The 15,263-nt window shown below is 45.6% G+C and overlaps 1 protein-coding gene across 2 annotated transcripts; it reads left to right on the top strand.

Annotated features, from left to right (window-relative positions):
* Positions 1-64: 64 nt before the first annotated feature.
* On the top strand, positions 65-13,771 carry LOC118368261 (proline-rich membrane anchor 1-like). Of its 2 annotated transcripts, none has more exons than XM_035752230.2 (4): positions 65-826; positions 2,019-2,160; positions 5,828-5,951; positions 12,425-13,771. In XM_035752230.2, exons 1-4 carry the CDS (start codon positions 644-646, stop codon positions 12,522-12,524), a joined length of 549 nt encoding a protein of 182 aa, XP_035608123.1. In that variant the 5' UTR covers positions 65-643; the 3' UTR covers positions 12,525-13,771. The 2 variants fall into 2 exon arrangements, with proteins under 2 accessions (XP_035608123.1, XP_035608121.1); XM_035752228.2 differs by having other exon boundaries at positions 66-826; positions 5,825-5,951.
* Positions 13,772-15,263: the final 1,492 nt, after the last annotated feature.

Below are 15,263 nucleotides of genomic sequence, written 5' to 3'. Positions count from 1 at the left end.
GTCTGTTTAACTTTTCCTACCGTTCGTGCGATTCGAGAACAGCCTACTTGCAGTAAAATATGACTGCGCTGGAAGGAAGGGCACTCCACTGGATGCGCGATGGTACGGTGAGGCTCCCCGCCTAATTTATAGTCTTTAGGCAGAGGGATGCATCGTTTTAACCCTTTGCTCCGCTCTCCAGAGTTGCACATATTTGTAAATAGCCTTTAAGTAATATTTAGTAAATAAGTTGAGGAAATGTGTAAAGGGGCTGCAGCTATTTTGGGGAGTTGTATTGGACAATAAGTGTAAGGATATTTCTTCATCGTTTGCTTCAACTTCGGATGGCTTGAGTATTTGCACACATGCATGTTGACAAGCAAGAATGTAAGGTAGCCTATGGCCGGTCTACCGTTCTCACATCACACGGAGTAAGGGAGCATCGGTTGGATTCGCAGCGCTGGACATCGAACTATAGCGCCGTGATTCGGAGTACGTTTGAGTGCCCAGAGAAATAACTTTATATATTGGGATTGCTTGGTCACCTGCGTTCCTTGTCAGTCATATGCCACCGACAACGTAAATTCAACAGCAAAATTAATATGGCATAAACTAATTCTGGAGACGCCAGTCACAGATATCGCCGGCGACTTGGATAGGGTGAATGAGAATTTCCCAAACGGTCAAATCCTATGCATACCGTGCTTGTTTACTCGCTACACTATCTAGTGTCTTCGAGAAGAGCGCAGGAGGAATGCTGGTCCAAGATCTAATACCATTTACTTTAAGTTTTTGGCCTCTTCTCTTCGGTCATTGCATTCTCTCGTTGGTTTTACTCTCATGCCAGGTAGGTATGGTGTTCGTGCGCGCCGACACGTTCTTGTAATTTTACACATGGCGAGTTATTACACTAAGTGGATCTGTACTGTGTTTTTGATAATACTGGCTATTGATCCTGGTTGAGTGAACTGCTTGTCACCTTTAAAAATATATATTTTTAACGCAATATCAATTATATACATTTTTAAACACACAATGCCATGTTTATTGAGGTGCCTGGTTTCTTTCTGCACCCTCACACTATTGCATCAACTATGATACGTTTTTAGTGGTAAGCAGCTGTAATCCCCAGTCAATTGTTGCAATGTTTTCATGTGAAGTAGGCTATTGGTGATTGGAACGCACACACACACACACACACACACACACACACACACACACACACACACACACACACACACACACACACACACACACACACACACACACACACACACACACACACACACAGGCAGGCAGAACACGACAGACTCCTGGAAAGTAGCACAGAGTGAGCTATAGATTCCCATCTGGAATATTATGTTGAGGATGAGTATTCTAACCCCTGGCCCGTGATACTGCCTACAGAGAGCAGTGAGCCGCTGTGCAGGCGCGGGATGTTGCCAGGGTTCATGTGTAATATGATTTGCTCGAGTTTCCAAGTCCACCCACACACACTCCTCAGGGGCAGCCTGCTGCCCACTCTGTTGGTGGGTGGTTTCTCTGAGGGAGAGGGTTGCAGCCGTAGACATGATACCATCCTTTATGTCTATGAATGCAGCTTCTGGGGAAGCAATATAGTAGAGGGATAGGATCTTGGGCACTATTGTTTCCAAACCACAAACCATGATGATCTAGTTTGCTGATGCCCAAGCACTAATGGTCCAGGTCATTATATACACTGATACAAGTACTCAGGGAATATTGCAGCAGGTAGGCTATGCTACAGTATATTAACATTCTAAGCTCTCATCGCACGCTCCTTTTTTACTGATAAAAAAGCTGATTTATTCTGAAATATGCCTTTTGGGGGTGGATAATGAAAGTTAATTTTGAATGCATAATGAATAGTCAAACTATTTCTCTCTTTTCTGTCTCTCTCTCTCTCTCTCTCTCTCTCTCTCTCTCTCTCTCTCTCTCTCTCTCTCTCTCTCTCTCTCTCTCTCTCTCTCTCTCTCTCTCGCTCTCTCTGTCTGTCTCTCTCTGTCTCTGTCCATAAGGGTGAACTCCAGAGGTCATGCTCGCAGACTGTAACTGAGAAAGTGAGCGAACACTGCCAGCTGGCATGTCAGTGTAGAAGCTACCCTCCCCTTCCTCCCCCGCCTCCTCCCCCACCTCCCCCACGGCTACTGTTGGCCACAGGTAAGGCTCAACACTCCTGCTCACACCACATCAACCAGCCTCTGCTGTCTCACTCTCCTGTCTCACTCTCACCTGTTTCACTCACAACTGTCTCATTACCAGTGCCTGTATCTACCTAAACCGTTTCACTTTAAATGTCTTGCTAGCACTTTGCAGTACAGTGGCCTTATACCAGAGCATCTATAGTGGAATAAAGTATATCTCCTCTCAGAAAAGAGCCAGGGGCTTAGGGGGAGAAGAATTTTTAACCAGGTAGTGGAAGAGTGTGTTGTGTGTGATGTAGAACGGCTTTTATGAGAAGACTACGAGTGCGTGATAGAGCCGGCAGAATGTTGACAGCTGAACAAAGGGCTAATTTATGCTTAGCTTGACCTTGGGGAGTTCCTAGTTTCATGTGAAATCTCTGCCTGCTCGGCTGCCAAGCTCAGTGGTTGGTTTTCCCCTGGAGGGACCCCTGATTTAAAAAGCAGATGAGTTAATTCAATTAGGGGTTTGATACAGAGAAGGGGACTAATGAACTATCACGGCAGTCCCGTCGAGCCGGGGGCACTGGGTGTGCTTGCATGCGTGTGTCTGTTGTCACGCAGTTTTCTTTCCTTACTAGTCTCCATGTCTCCTTCAACATACTTCAGTGCATAATTAATGATGAGATATGTATCCAATCTGAAACTGTGACATTCCTGTCATTGACAAAGTAGTTGTATTAACTATATGAATCGGTGTATGACATTGCGATGGTGGAAAGGAGGATAGTTTGTTAATATGACAGTTGATATGATTTGTATGTTGTCATGAATACTGTAATGAGAAGCTATGAAATATGGGACAGGCATTGCTGGTGCAGTCATCCCAGGTCAAAACTGAGACTGTTAAAAATCAGTCAGCCAGAAGACTTCATGCTGAGAGTAAGGAGGAGCACTCTTTCAACAAATGCTCGACAGACAGCAGTGGAAAGGGTTCAATCAGCTTAAATGATTTCCTCTGTTTGGTCAACTCAGATTTGGTCAACTCAACTCAGCCTCTTTTCATCCTGCATCACCACGTGAGGCATCTATGAATATATACATAGGGCTTTCATTGACCACTGTGTCTCTAACTTACCTGACCTATCTGCCACCTGTTGATTTATGAGTCCACAATGTCCACCATGAATGCAGGACTCTTCCACTGGGTGTTTTCTGCAAACTTCGTCTACAGTCTAGTTTTGGTTGTGTATCTTCTCACCATATTGTAATTCCCTTTTTCTGAATCTAGAGAGTTATCTACGGTTTGTATGTATGTTGTTCTATTTCTTTGGTTATAGACCTCTGTGTGTGTGACTGCTGTCAAGGCCACTGCATGGAAGATTCTCAGAATCATTTTATGAGATTCTCTGACTGTACATTGCAGCATGTCGTTCTGTGTTTGTTATGCGGTTTGACAAGAAGAGAACCATTACAACTGCGAAGAAAAACCTCTTGGCCCCAGAAAAATAAGTATTAATTTTTAGAGTACATTTTGAAAATACAGCTTTTTATAATAGCCTATGGTAGGTTAGGAAGGAGGCACTTATTTATGTTGTTTATGTATTGGGAGGGAGGCACTTATTTATGTTGTTTATGTATTGGGAGGGAGGCACTTATTTATGTTGTTTATGTATTGGGAGGGAGGCAAAACATGTATCATCTGGCCTTAGTGAGAGTTTTCTGAATAAATGAGAGGCGTAAATGATTTAACTGTAATCGTTGCTGCTATAAAATCTGTTTGTTTTGGTATGTGCCAGATGCATAAGGGAGCCGATTGGAGTTTTCAGAGGTTCCAAAATAATACATGAATATGCATGAAGTATGCATGAAAGTGGGACAATGAGAGAGACTGTATCTACAAAAAGTTTCAAATAAGGGAAATTGGCAGTGTTGAGTAAGAGTCTGTGCTCTAAAAATGGATCAGAAGACCTTTCAAAGGAGAGAGGTTTATCACAAGGAAGTAGATCCTTACCCTTGACTGAATTAAATCTTACAGCCGTTGACAAAATGTAGGATCAAAACCGGAGTTGGGCTCAGAGGAGATTTTACATTCATAGTGACTCATGACGTGGTGTACTGGGGAGAAACGTGCCTTGTCATTTGCTCTGGATAAATATGTAGTGTTTGAATATTCCACAGAATTACTAAGGGTTATCTGTTAGCATGGAGTCAATTCCTCCCTCTCGTTCACAACATAACTATACTCCAAATACCTGGGTATGTGATTATTGCATTTCTCTCTGTTACTGGATGGTAGGTAAACCTAGATCAGGGGTGGGCAACTTTGATGGAGGTGGGGGCCACAAAAAATCTGAACTCATCATGAGCGGCCGCAGTGGATTGCGGGTCTGTGTACCCACATCCATACCCACACATGCAGTCAAAGCCAGCCCTGACCTTTTGGGGGCCCTAAGTGAAATTGTGTGAACAAAACATTTTAGTAGCCGCCCTCTTGACAGCAGAGAGAGAAAATATATGTTTTAGAGTTAATTTCCTGCAATCCTAAACATTTTGCCGTAAAGTGGGGAGAAATGTTTGCAGTTCTTAATATGATATCTGAGTGAGAGTGACTAGCAAAATCAATGGGGGCCCCCCGGTCAGTAATTTGACTATGATTACTACAATTTTAGATAGCTGGCTAAACTAACTTACCAATATAATAAATGTTAGCTGACATGGGTTAATTGAGTGACTGTCGGTGACTGACATAACAAGAGAGAAACTGCTGATGCACTACCAAATATCAAAATTGCACCTTTTGTATTCTAACTCTCAACAGTAAGTTGAGACTGACTGAGTTCCTACAAATGTAAATCAAGTTGCCAATCCCTGATCTAGATTATTATATCCAGAATACAGCCACATTCATACTTAGATATAATAAAATATATCCCCTCTCTGACAGAATGAGACATGCGTATTGCTGGAAACCTCCCTCCTGTCAAAATGAGCAGTATTGTCAGTGTCACATAGTTCAAATCGGTCTCCATGGAGAGAGAGAGAACACTCTTGATACTGTAAGTTGCTAAGCTGCACTGAGTGTAATACAATGTCCCTGGCATGTCTTCTTGTACATGGTTCTACCCTCAGTCAGACATAATGTGACCAGAACATGGTGCTCCTGCAGGTGAAATCCATTTGGACACGGAGTGCTCTTGTAATAAAGACTGACTGCATTTTAAATGATTCATGGAGCAGGGTTAGATATCTCTGAGCATTGAACCTTAGAACAGGTGAGCACCACCCTGCTACCCAGATTTAGGAAGAAAATCAGATCCAGAGCTTTATGGTGTAACTGAAATGTGTCTTCCACACATAATGGTATAGTAATACAAGGTTTCTGAGAATCAATACATTTTCATTCAGCAAGTTGATTTACAACATGGACAGTGGTTGGGCTGCATTAATGATGAGCTTTCATCATGCTATCTTAAGCTATAATGGCTGTCTATGAAGCAGTTATGATGTAATACATAGAACAAACACAGTATCTAGGCTAAAGCAGTTTGCATGATAACCTAATCTCGATAAGCGGCCAAGTGCTGATGCTGTTAGAATGCTAATGATGTTTGAAAAATGAAAGTACTGTGTCTTTTTCTCCCTTTGTCCATCCCCCTCTCTCTCTACCCCCTGTCCTCCCCACTTCTCTTCCCTCCCAGTAGTTGAGTCCCCTCTGCCCCTGTTGAGACCGTGGTGGATGGAGATCTTAGTGCTTGGGACAGTGGGCTGTGCCTCAGCTGTTTTCCTCCTTTCAGCCATGATCATCTGCTACAAGGCCATAAAGAGGTATGTTGGTTAGCTGTCAATGCGATTGGCATGGAAGAGACTGTGGTGACATTCTTATAGCCTACATACATTCAGAATACACAAAAAAGTATTGGCCAAGGAATTGGCTTTGGGGGTGACCAGTGAAATATACCTTCTGGAGCGCGTGCTACAGGTGGGTAATGCTATGGTGACCAGTGAGCTGAGATACGGTGGGGCTTTACCAAGCAAAGACTTATCGATGACCTGGAGCCAGTGGGTTTGGCGACGAATATGAAGCGAGGGCCAGCCAACGAGAGAATAGAGGTCACAGTGGGGGGTAGTATATATGGGGCTTTGGTGACAAAACGGATGGCACTGTGATAGACTGTATCCAATTTGCTGAGTAGAGTGTTGGAGGCTATTTTGTAAATGACATCGCCGAAGTCAAGGATCGGAAGGATAGTCAGTTTTACGAGGGTATGTTTGGCAGCATGAATGAAGGATGCTTTGATGCGAAATAGGAAGCCGATTCTAGATTTAATTTTGGATTGGAGATGCTTAATGTGAGTTTGGAAGGAGAGTTTACAATCTAACCAGACAACTAGGTATTTGTAGTTGTCCATATATTTTGAGTCAGAACCGTCCAGAGTAGTGATGCTGGACGGGCGGGCAGGTGTGGGCAGCGATCGGTTGAAGAACATGCATTTAGTTTTACTTGCATTTAAGAGCAGTTGGAGGACACAGAAGGAGAGTTGTATGGCATTGAAGCTCTTCTGGAGGTAAGTTAACAGTGTCCAAAGAAGAGCCAGAAGTATGCAGAATGGTGTTGTCTGCGTAGAGGTGGATCAGAGAATCACCGATTTGACACACTGAACTCTGACTGAGAAGTAGTTGGTGAACCAGGCGAGGCAGTCATTTGAGAAACCAAGGCAGTTGAGTCTGCCGATGAGAATGTGGTGATTGACACTCGTTCAGACACATAAACACACACATATACTGTGCATGTCACGCCCTGGTCGAAGTATTTTGTGTTTTTCTTCATGTATTTGGTCAGGCCAGGGTGTGACATGGGTTTTTTGTATGTGGTGTGTAGCTTAGTGGGATTGTAGCTTAGTGGGATTGTAGCTTAGTAGGGTGTTCTAGGAGAGTCTATGGCTGTCTGAAGTGGTTCTCAATCAGAGGCAGGTGTTTATCGTTGTCTCTGATTGGGAACCATATTTAGGCAGCCATATTCTTTGGTTCTATTGTGGGTGATTGTCCTGAGTGTCTTGACGTCCTTATTCTGTGTTAGTTTGCACCAGTTTAGGCTGTTTCGGTTTTCATTACGTTTATTGTTTTGTAGAGTTTGTGTTTTGGATTCGTGTTAAGTTTGTTTTATTAAACATGGATCACAATATACACGCTGCAGTTTGGTCCGACTCTCCTTCACCTTATGAAAACCGTGACAGAATCACCCACCGTAAATGGACCAAGCAGCGTGTCAACAGGCAGGAGCAGCCCAAAGAGGAGCTGCGTATTAAGGATTTCTGGACATAGGAGGAAATCCTTGACGGGAGAGGACCCTGGGCTAAACCAGGTGAGTGTAGCCGCCCAAAGGTGCAGCAGGAGAAGAGGAAACAGGAGCAGCCCAAAGAGGAGTACAGTATGGACTATACTTCTTGGGAGGAGATAGACAGGTGGGCGGTCGACCCAGGGAGAGTGCCGGAGCCCGCCTGGGATTCGATGGAGCAGTGCGCGGAAGGTTACAGGAGAATGAGGTTGGCGAAGCAAGCACGACGGCGCGGACGGAAGCCCGGGAATCAGCCCCAAAAATGTCTTGGGGGGGCCTACAGGGAGTATGGCAACGCCAGGTAGGAAACCTGCGCAAACTCCCTGTGCTTACCGGGGGGCTAGAGAGACCGGGCAGGCACCGTGTTATGCAGTGGTGCGTACGGGTGCATAGCCCAGTGCGGTATATTCCAGCTCTGCGTATTGGCCGGGCTAGATTGAGCGTAGAGCAAAATGCCATGAAGCCGGATATACGCATCTGGTCCCCAGTGCGTCTCCTTGGGCTGGCTTACATGGCACCAGCCTTGCGCTCGGTGTCTCCGGTTCGCCTACATAGCCCAGTACGGGGCTATTCCACCTCGCCGCACTGGCAGGGTGACCGAGAGTATTCAACCAGGTACGGTTGGGCAGGCTCGGTGCTCCAGTGCGCCTGCACGGTCCGGTCTATCCAGTACCACCTCCACACCCCAGCCCTCCGGTAGCAGCTCCCCGCACCAGGCTTCCTGTGCGTATCCTCGGCCCAGTACCACCAGTGCCAGCACCACGCATCAGGCCTATAGTGCGCCTCGCCTCTCCTGTGCTGCCGGAGTCTCCCGCCTGTCCGGCGCCGCTGCCGGAGTCTCCCGCCTGTCCGGCGCCGCTGCCGGAGTCTCCCGCCTGTCCGGCGCCGCTGCCGGAGTCTCCCGCCTGTCCGGCGCCGCTGCCGGAGTCTCCCGCCTGTCCGGCGCCGCTGCCGGAGTCTCCCGCCTGTCCGGCGCCGCTGCCGGAGTCCCTCAGCCCAGAGGCTCCCGAGCCTCTGCCCTTCTGTCCAGAGCTTCTGCCCCTCTGTCCAGAGCTTCTGCCCCTCTGTCCAGAGCTTCACCTCAGTCCCGATCTGCTCCTCAGTCCCGATCTGCTCCTCAGTCTAGTGGGGTTTTGGGTGAGGAATACTAGGCCATGGTTGGCGGCGAGTGTGGACTATCTAGGGACGCAAGGAGAGGGGACTAAGACATTTACTGAGTGGGGTCCACGTCCCGCGCCGGAGCCGCCACCATGGACAGACACCCACCCGGACCCTCCCTATTGATTTGAGGTGCGTTCGGGAGTCCGCACCTTAGGGGGGGGGGGTTCTGTCACGCCCTGGTCGAAGTATTTTGTGTTTTTCTTCATGTATTTGGTCAGGCCAGGGTGTGACATGGGTTTTTTGTATGTGGTGTGTAGCTTAGTGGGATTGTAGCTTAGTAGGGTGTTCTAGGAGAGTCTATGGCTGTCTGAAGTGGTTCTCAATCAGATGCAGGTGTTTATCGTTGTCTCTGATTGGGAACCATATTTAGGCAGCCATATTCTTTGGTTGTATTGTGGGTGATTGTCCTGCGTGTCTTGACGTCCTTATTCTGTGTTAGTTTGCACCAGTTTAGGCTGTTTCGGTTTTCATTACGTTTATTGTTTTGTAGAGTTTGTGTTTTGGTTTCGTGTTACGTTTGTTTTATTAAACATGGATCACAATATACACGCTGCAGTTTGGTCCGACTCTCCTTCACCTTATGAAAACTGTGACAGTGCAAGGTGCTGGACACAGTCACACATGATAAACACACATAAACACATGCTAACAGACAGTGTTACTAAAGAACATGAATGTGCGTGAAGAAATGCATACAGACACAGCTGTAGATATGTTTCTGCACATTATTTGAATACATCAAATTGTTAATCATAAAGCTGTGAAGAGTGGATGCTACATATGTCTTTCCTCAGGATTATATTTCTACTTTTCTCAAACGACAAACAGGCAAGGTCAGGCAGTGGAACTAATAGGCGGTTGGCTCAGGAATTCATTATGGCAATTTTCCAGCCCCCTCTGTCGCCAAGGGGCACCTTTTTTAATGCAGCGATGGCAGGAAAGTGTTGTTGCAATATGGGCCGCTGTAGCCTCAAACCCAAGTCATTATTTATGAATTAATTTGCGCAGTCATTCAGTCGCAGGCCACATCTTTTATACATGCAAGCAGGTCGTGTCCTGAAGCTCTGATGGAAGTGGGCTCTGTGACTGCAGAATCTGTGAAACACCAAGCCTCCATCCCCTCTGACGGAGTGAGGAGGGAGAAACTCTCTAGGGTCCAGTCTGATTGCCCACATTGAACACTCATTAGTCCTGAGCCAATGAAAAATCAGTCTGAGGAAACTGAGGAAATGAGAAATAGAAAATATTGATTTGAAAATTGTCATTGGCGCTATAATCATGCATCCTCTCTGACCGAGTGTGAGAGAGAAACAGCCAGAGAGATGAAATATACAGGAGCAGATATGGATGTTGTCTACCAAAGCTGGGAAACCGCAGTAATTGGATGTCTTTGTCAATAACAATGTGATAGTGGGTTTGTCAGTGAGAAAAGCAGAGCCTGTTATATATAGCTCTTCCGGGCCCCTCAGTGGTCAGGGCTTTCCCAATGAAAATCAGCTGGAGTTTGGCCAAGGCCCCAGCAGCACAGACACTAGAGGAGCGATCTCTGTAAGCCCCGGCCGTCCCTTAGCTCGGGCTGCACACATTTGACCTTTTTTTTTGTTGTCTCATAATCTTATTCCGCCAGTCATCTGCCAGAGCGAATGAGATTGGACGAAACCCATTCCATTCAATTCAATTAGGTTTGTAGCGTCAGGGGAGCTGCTGTTAGTGAGCACAGAGAGGAAGATTCAGCCATGCTGTGTGACAGTGCTGTGCTATCCAAACCGCAGACATGATGCTGCAGTCCATGCTGGCAGCAATGCAGGGAGTCTAAACACCACAACAAAACAAGATAACATACTAATGAATCTGTTCCGGTTTTTCTCAACTACTTGCTCCTCAGGGATTTCTGTCCAACAAGGAGGACAAATCAGGACAGTTTGTGTTCAGGGTAAATCCACCATAACCATTCAGTTATGGAAAGATTTAATGAGGAAGCTAAATATACTGTATCTGTAATAAATATATTACATAGTAGGTTATCTATGGTTTTATGATATTTAATTACCACAACAACTTTCAAAACCGTGAAAGTGAAAACCACTATGTGAGGGGTGAACAGTAGATTGTTCCTCTAATATCCTGATGGGGTGAGAATAATTGTAAACAGCTCAACACATGTCCCAACCTCAACATTATCCCTTCCCCAAACTTCAAACGGATGTGTGCTGCGATTGCACAGCTTTGATAGGAAATATGAATCTGACCTGTGAAGTGTTGTGTAGCCACCTGCCACGTGTCAACAGCATGACATCTATTATTGAAGGCCTGGGGAGAGGTCGCTGTGAGGTCCAAACACCCTGCCCTCTATGGTGGCCTTCCTAGAAAAACATTGATCATTGACTAGAGACTCGGTCAGTGCCTTTCGAGAATGTTAAAACACCTCTTTTAGTGGTCTGTGGAGACTGCAGTGGGGAAGTCTGGTGTATCCCATCTCCCCTAGCTACCTCCGATCACGAACACATGCACGCGCACACATACACCCCAGCAGTAGCACATCATGATGCATTGGTACACTTGGACCCAGAAGTTTCCTCTCCCAGGAAGGTTGTCCCAGAGGGAGAACACAGCATCTGTTTATCAGCAGGGCTGGCGTCTATCTAGCCATCACCACCACCGCCCGGCACTACAGGACACATTTACAGAAAGCACAGGAAGTGCACTGAGTCACTATCACTGTCTCGTGTGATGGGTAACCTTGCCTGAGATTTAGGAAGCCAACGGTCACCCCCAGACAGGAAGCTAGGAAGGAAGCTACTGAGTACTCATTAGTGACTATTCAGTTATACTAATGAGTGACTCCAAGTTAAGTGTTTCTAAGTTAAGACTGGAAAGAGGGAATGGGTTCAGAGACATTAACACAGGACATTAACCATGGAGATTAAACATGTTCTTTTTACAAGAAGACAGAGCATTTGTGGTTGATGATTTGTTTAGTTTATTTGCACCAACGGAAATAAGTGATAAACAACAATACATATTTTTTTTCTTTTTTTTTTTAATACTGTGTCCAGGTGCGGTTGGAAGCCCAAGGGCTGAAATATAAAAACCATACCACAGAAAAACAATATATATGCAAAAATAAAAAAGGTTTGTTGTGGACATAGCATTTGTGGATTAAACTGAGAATGACTGTCTGTCAGGTAAGACTAGCCAGCTGTGGCTTTAAGACGAGAGGGATGGAGACACTGACCTGAGATGTAGATTAAGGGCCCCCAGTGCCACTGAAGGCTATGTACAGTATTGAGTGGGATAATGACTGTACTGACTGTATTCAGATCTGTCTCTGGGTTACATAAGCCTGGACAGAGGAGAGCAGCTGAAGGGGTCGGCACAAAAGACACAGTACACTGGACAAATATAATAACCACAAAAGCACTGAGGGATGCATGAGAAGGTCTTGCATTGAAGGATACAGCTTTTCACAGAGCAATTACAGTGGAGGATCATGTGCTTCGGCTTGTTTTTATCCCGAATGTGGCTCACCACCATCAATGGAGAGTGTGTCTAAATGCCACATCCAACTCTTCTGTTTCATTCGTATCTTGTCTTTCCTTTCATGGCTCTGAGAGTAATGTGACCTTTTAATGTTCAGCTTATTAGAGAAGATGGCTGACCAGTGCATCCAAACACACTAGCCTATGGAATCCAATCTCTCCGTAGGTGAACAGACACAGGCTTTAGTAGAATGATTAATGTTTTTCCTGAAATTGACTAAAGCCGCTTTACTGTCCCTGACATAAGTTGTGTCTGTTTGCAGGAAACCACTACGGAAAGAGGAGAACGGGACAAGTCGTGGGGAGTATGCCATGAGTGTACGCAAAAAGAAGGCAATGGGCCCCAACAACACTGTGGTGTAGTCTGGCCACTGACAGAAAGAGGAAGTCACATCACCATCATCCCCACTACCCACCCTATCCTACCCAAAACTCCTATTAACTAGAACGCAACAGGGGGTTGACCTGTTAAAAATGCATAAACGCCTTTCCTTCTCTCCTAGCATGTTGCCTGGATGAAAGACAACGTCCAGATAAAGGAGAGTAGCGAGAACCAGAGAGAGAGAAAAACTAAACATGGAAGTGGATTCAGAGAATGAGTAAAAAAGTGAATTGAGGAATAAAGTGAATTGAGAAGTTCTACACCAGATTGTCGACAAGAAGTGTCATTGACAGGGGAATGGTTGACTGCTAATCTGTCAACCTACACAGCTCCACACTTCTTACAGACAACTTCGATGTAGGAACAGACACTGAAGCACTGCGATGGGATAGGAGGTTGCGGAGGACCAGACCAAGAACAAAATGTGCACGCAGTTTTTATGGAAAATGCAACATTCTTTTCTACGGTCGGGCTGTCTCATCTATTCTCATCTGACCGTTTTTCTTTTTAATTTATTAAAGAAGAATTTGTATTATACTGGCACAGTTGCAGGTTCTTGCTGTGGTTTGAGATGTATAGTGCTCATCTGACTATGCAATTAAAACACACATTTACAGGTCATACCAAGTGGGAAGTAAAACAACAAGATCAAGTCAGTTCCTATGTTCCATACCAACAACACAACTGAGAACAGCCTGAGTACAAACTTGATCTACTTATCTAATTTGTTCATTTATTTATTTGCTGTATTTATTCATTCATTTGTCTGCTTATGTATGTTATTATTGTTTAATTCAGTCAGTTTAATGATTTGAAATGTTTTCTTTTTAGATGAATTATTTAGTAATCATATCATTCATTTTAATGGTCTGACGCTTCAAGCCCACTTTTAATTTGCTACAGACACTGATGCAGAAAACACATCTGCAAAGAGTTTTGGCGCTCAGTTGTTCATCTCTTGATGTTTGATATGCCTTTCTGTGTTCCCCTGCGACTTCAGCGAATATGATGGGGATTTCTGTGTTCCCCTGCGACTTCAGCGAATATGATGGGGATTTCTGTGTTCCCCTGCGACTTCAGTGAATATGATGGGGATTTCTGTGTTCCCCTGCGACTTCAGCGAATATGATGGGGATTTCTGTGTTCCCCTGCGACTTCAGCGAATATGATGGGGATTTCTGTGTTCCCCTGCGACTTCAGCGAATATGATGGGGATTTCTGTGTTCCCCTGCGAATATGATGGGGATTTCGACTTCAGTGAATATGATGGGGATTTCTGGGGATTTCTGTGTTCCCCTGCGAGTGAATATGATGGGGATTTCTGTGTTCCCCGACTGCAGTGAATATGATGGGGATTTCTGTGTTCCCCTGCGACTTCAGTGAATATGATGGGGATTTCTGTGTTCCCCTGCGACTTCAGTGAATATGATGGGGATTTCTGTGTTCCCCTGCGACTTCAGCGAATATGATGGGGATTTCTGTGTTCCCCTGCGACTTCAGTGAATATGATGGGGATTTCTGTGTTCCCCTGCGATGCGACTTCAGCGAATATGATGGGGATTTCTGTGTTCCCCTGCGATGCGACTTCAGTGAATATGATGGGGATTTCTGTGTTCCCCTGCGACTTCAGCGAATATGATGGGGATTTCTGTGTTCCCCTGCGATGCGACTTCAGCGAATATGATGGGGATTTCTGTGTTCCCCTGCGATGCGACTTCAGCGAATATGATGGGGATTTCTGTGTTCCCCTGCGATGCGACTTCAGCGAATATGATGGGGATTTCTGTGTTCCCCTGCGAATATGATGGGGATTTCTTCAGTGAATATGATGGGGGGATTTCTGTGTTCCCCTTCAGCGAATATGATGGGGATTTCTGTGTTCCCTGCGACTTCAGCGAATATGATGGGGATTTCTGTGTTCCCCTGCGACTTCAGCGAATATGATGGGGATTTCTGTGTTCCCCTGCGACTTCAGCGAATATGATGGGGATTTCTGTGTTCCCCTGCGATGCGACTTCAGTGAATATGATGGGGATTTCTGTGTTCCCCTGCGACTTGTGTTCCCCTGCGACTTTATGATGGGGATTTCTGTGTTCCCCTGCGACTTCAGCGAATATGATGGGGATTTCTGTGTTCCCCTGCGACTTCAGTGAATATGATGGGGATTTCTGTGTTCCCCTGCGACTTGTGTTCCCCTGCGACTTTATGATGGGGATTTCTGTGTTCCCCTGCGACTTCAGCGAATATGATGGGGATTTCTGTGTTCCCCTGCGACTTCAGTGAATATGATGGGGATTTCTGTGTTCCCCTGCGACTTCAGTGAATATGATGGGGATTTCTGTGTTCCCCTGCGACTTCAGTGAATATGATGGGGATTTCTGTGTTCCCCTGCGACTTCAGTGAATATGATGGGGATTTCTGTGTTCCCCTGCGACTTGTGTTCCCCTGCGACTTTATGATGGGGATTTCTGTGTTCCCCTGCGACTTCAGCGAATATGATGGGGATTTCTGTGTTCCCCTGATGATGGGATTTCTGTGTTCCCCTGCGACTTGTGTTCCCCTGCGACTTTATGATGGGGATTTCTGTGTTCCCCTGCGACTTCAGTGAATATGATGGGGATTTCTGTGTTCCCCTGCGATGCGACTTCAGTGAATATGATGGGGATTTCTGTGTTCCCCTGCGATGCGACTTCAGCGAATATGATGGGGATTTCTGTGTT

The sequence above is a fragment of the Oncorhynchus keta genome, chromosome 35, assembly GCF_023373465.1.
Source record: "Oncorhynchus keta strain PuntledgeMale-10-30-2019 chromosome 35, Oket_V2, whole genome shotgun sequence".
NCBI lineage: Eukaryota > Metazoa > Chordata > Actinopteri > Salmoniformes > Salmonidae > Oncorhynchus > Oncorhynchus keta.
This window is presented reverse-complemented; position numbering and strand designations above follow the sequence as displayed.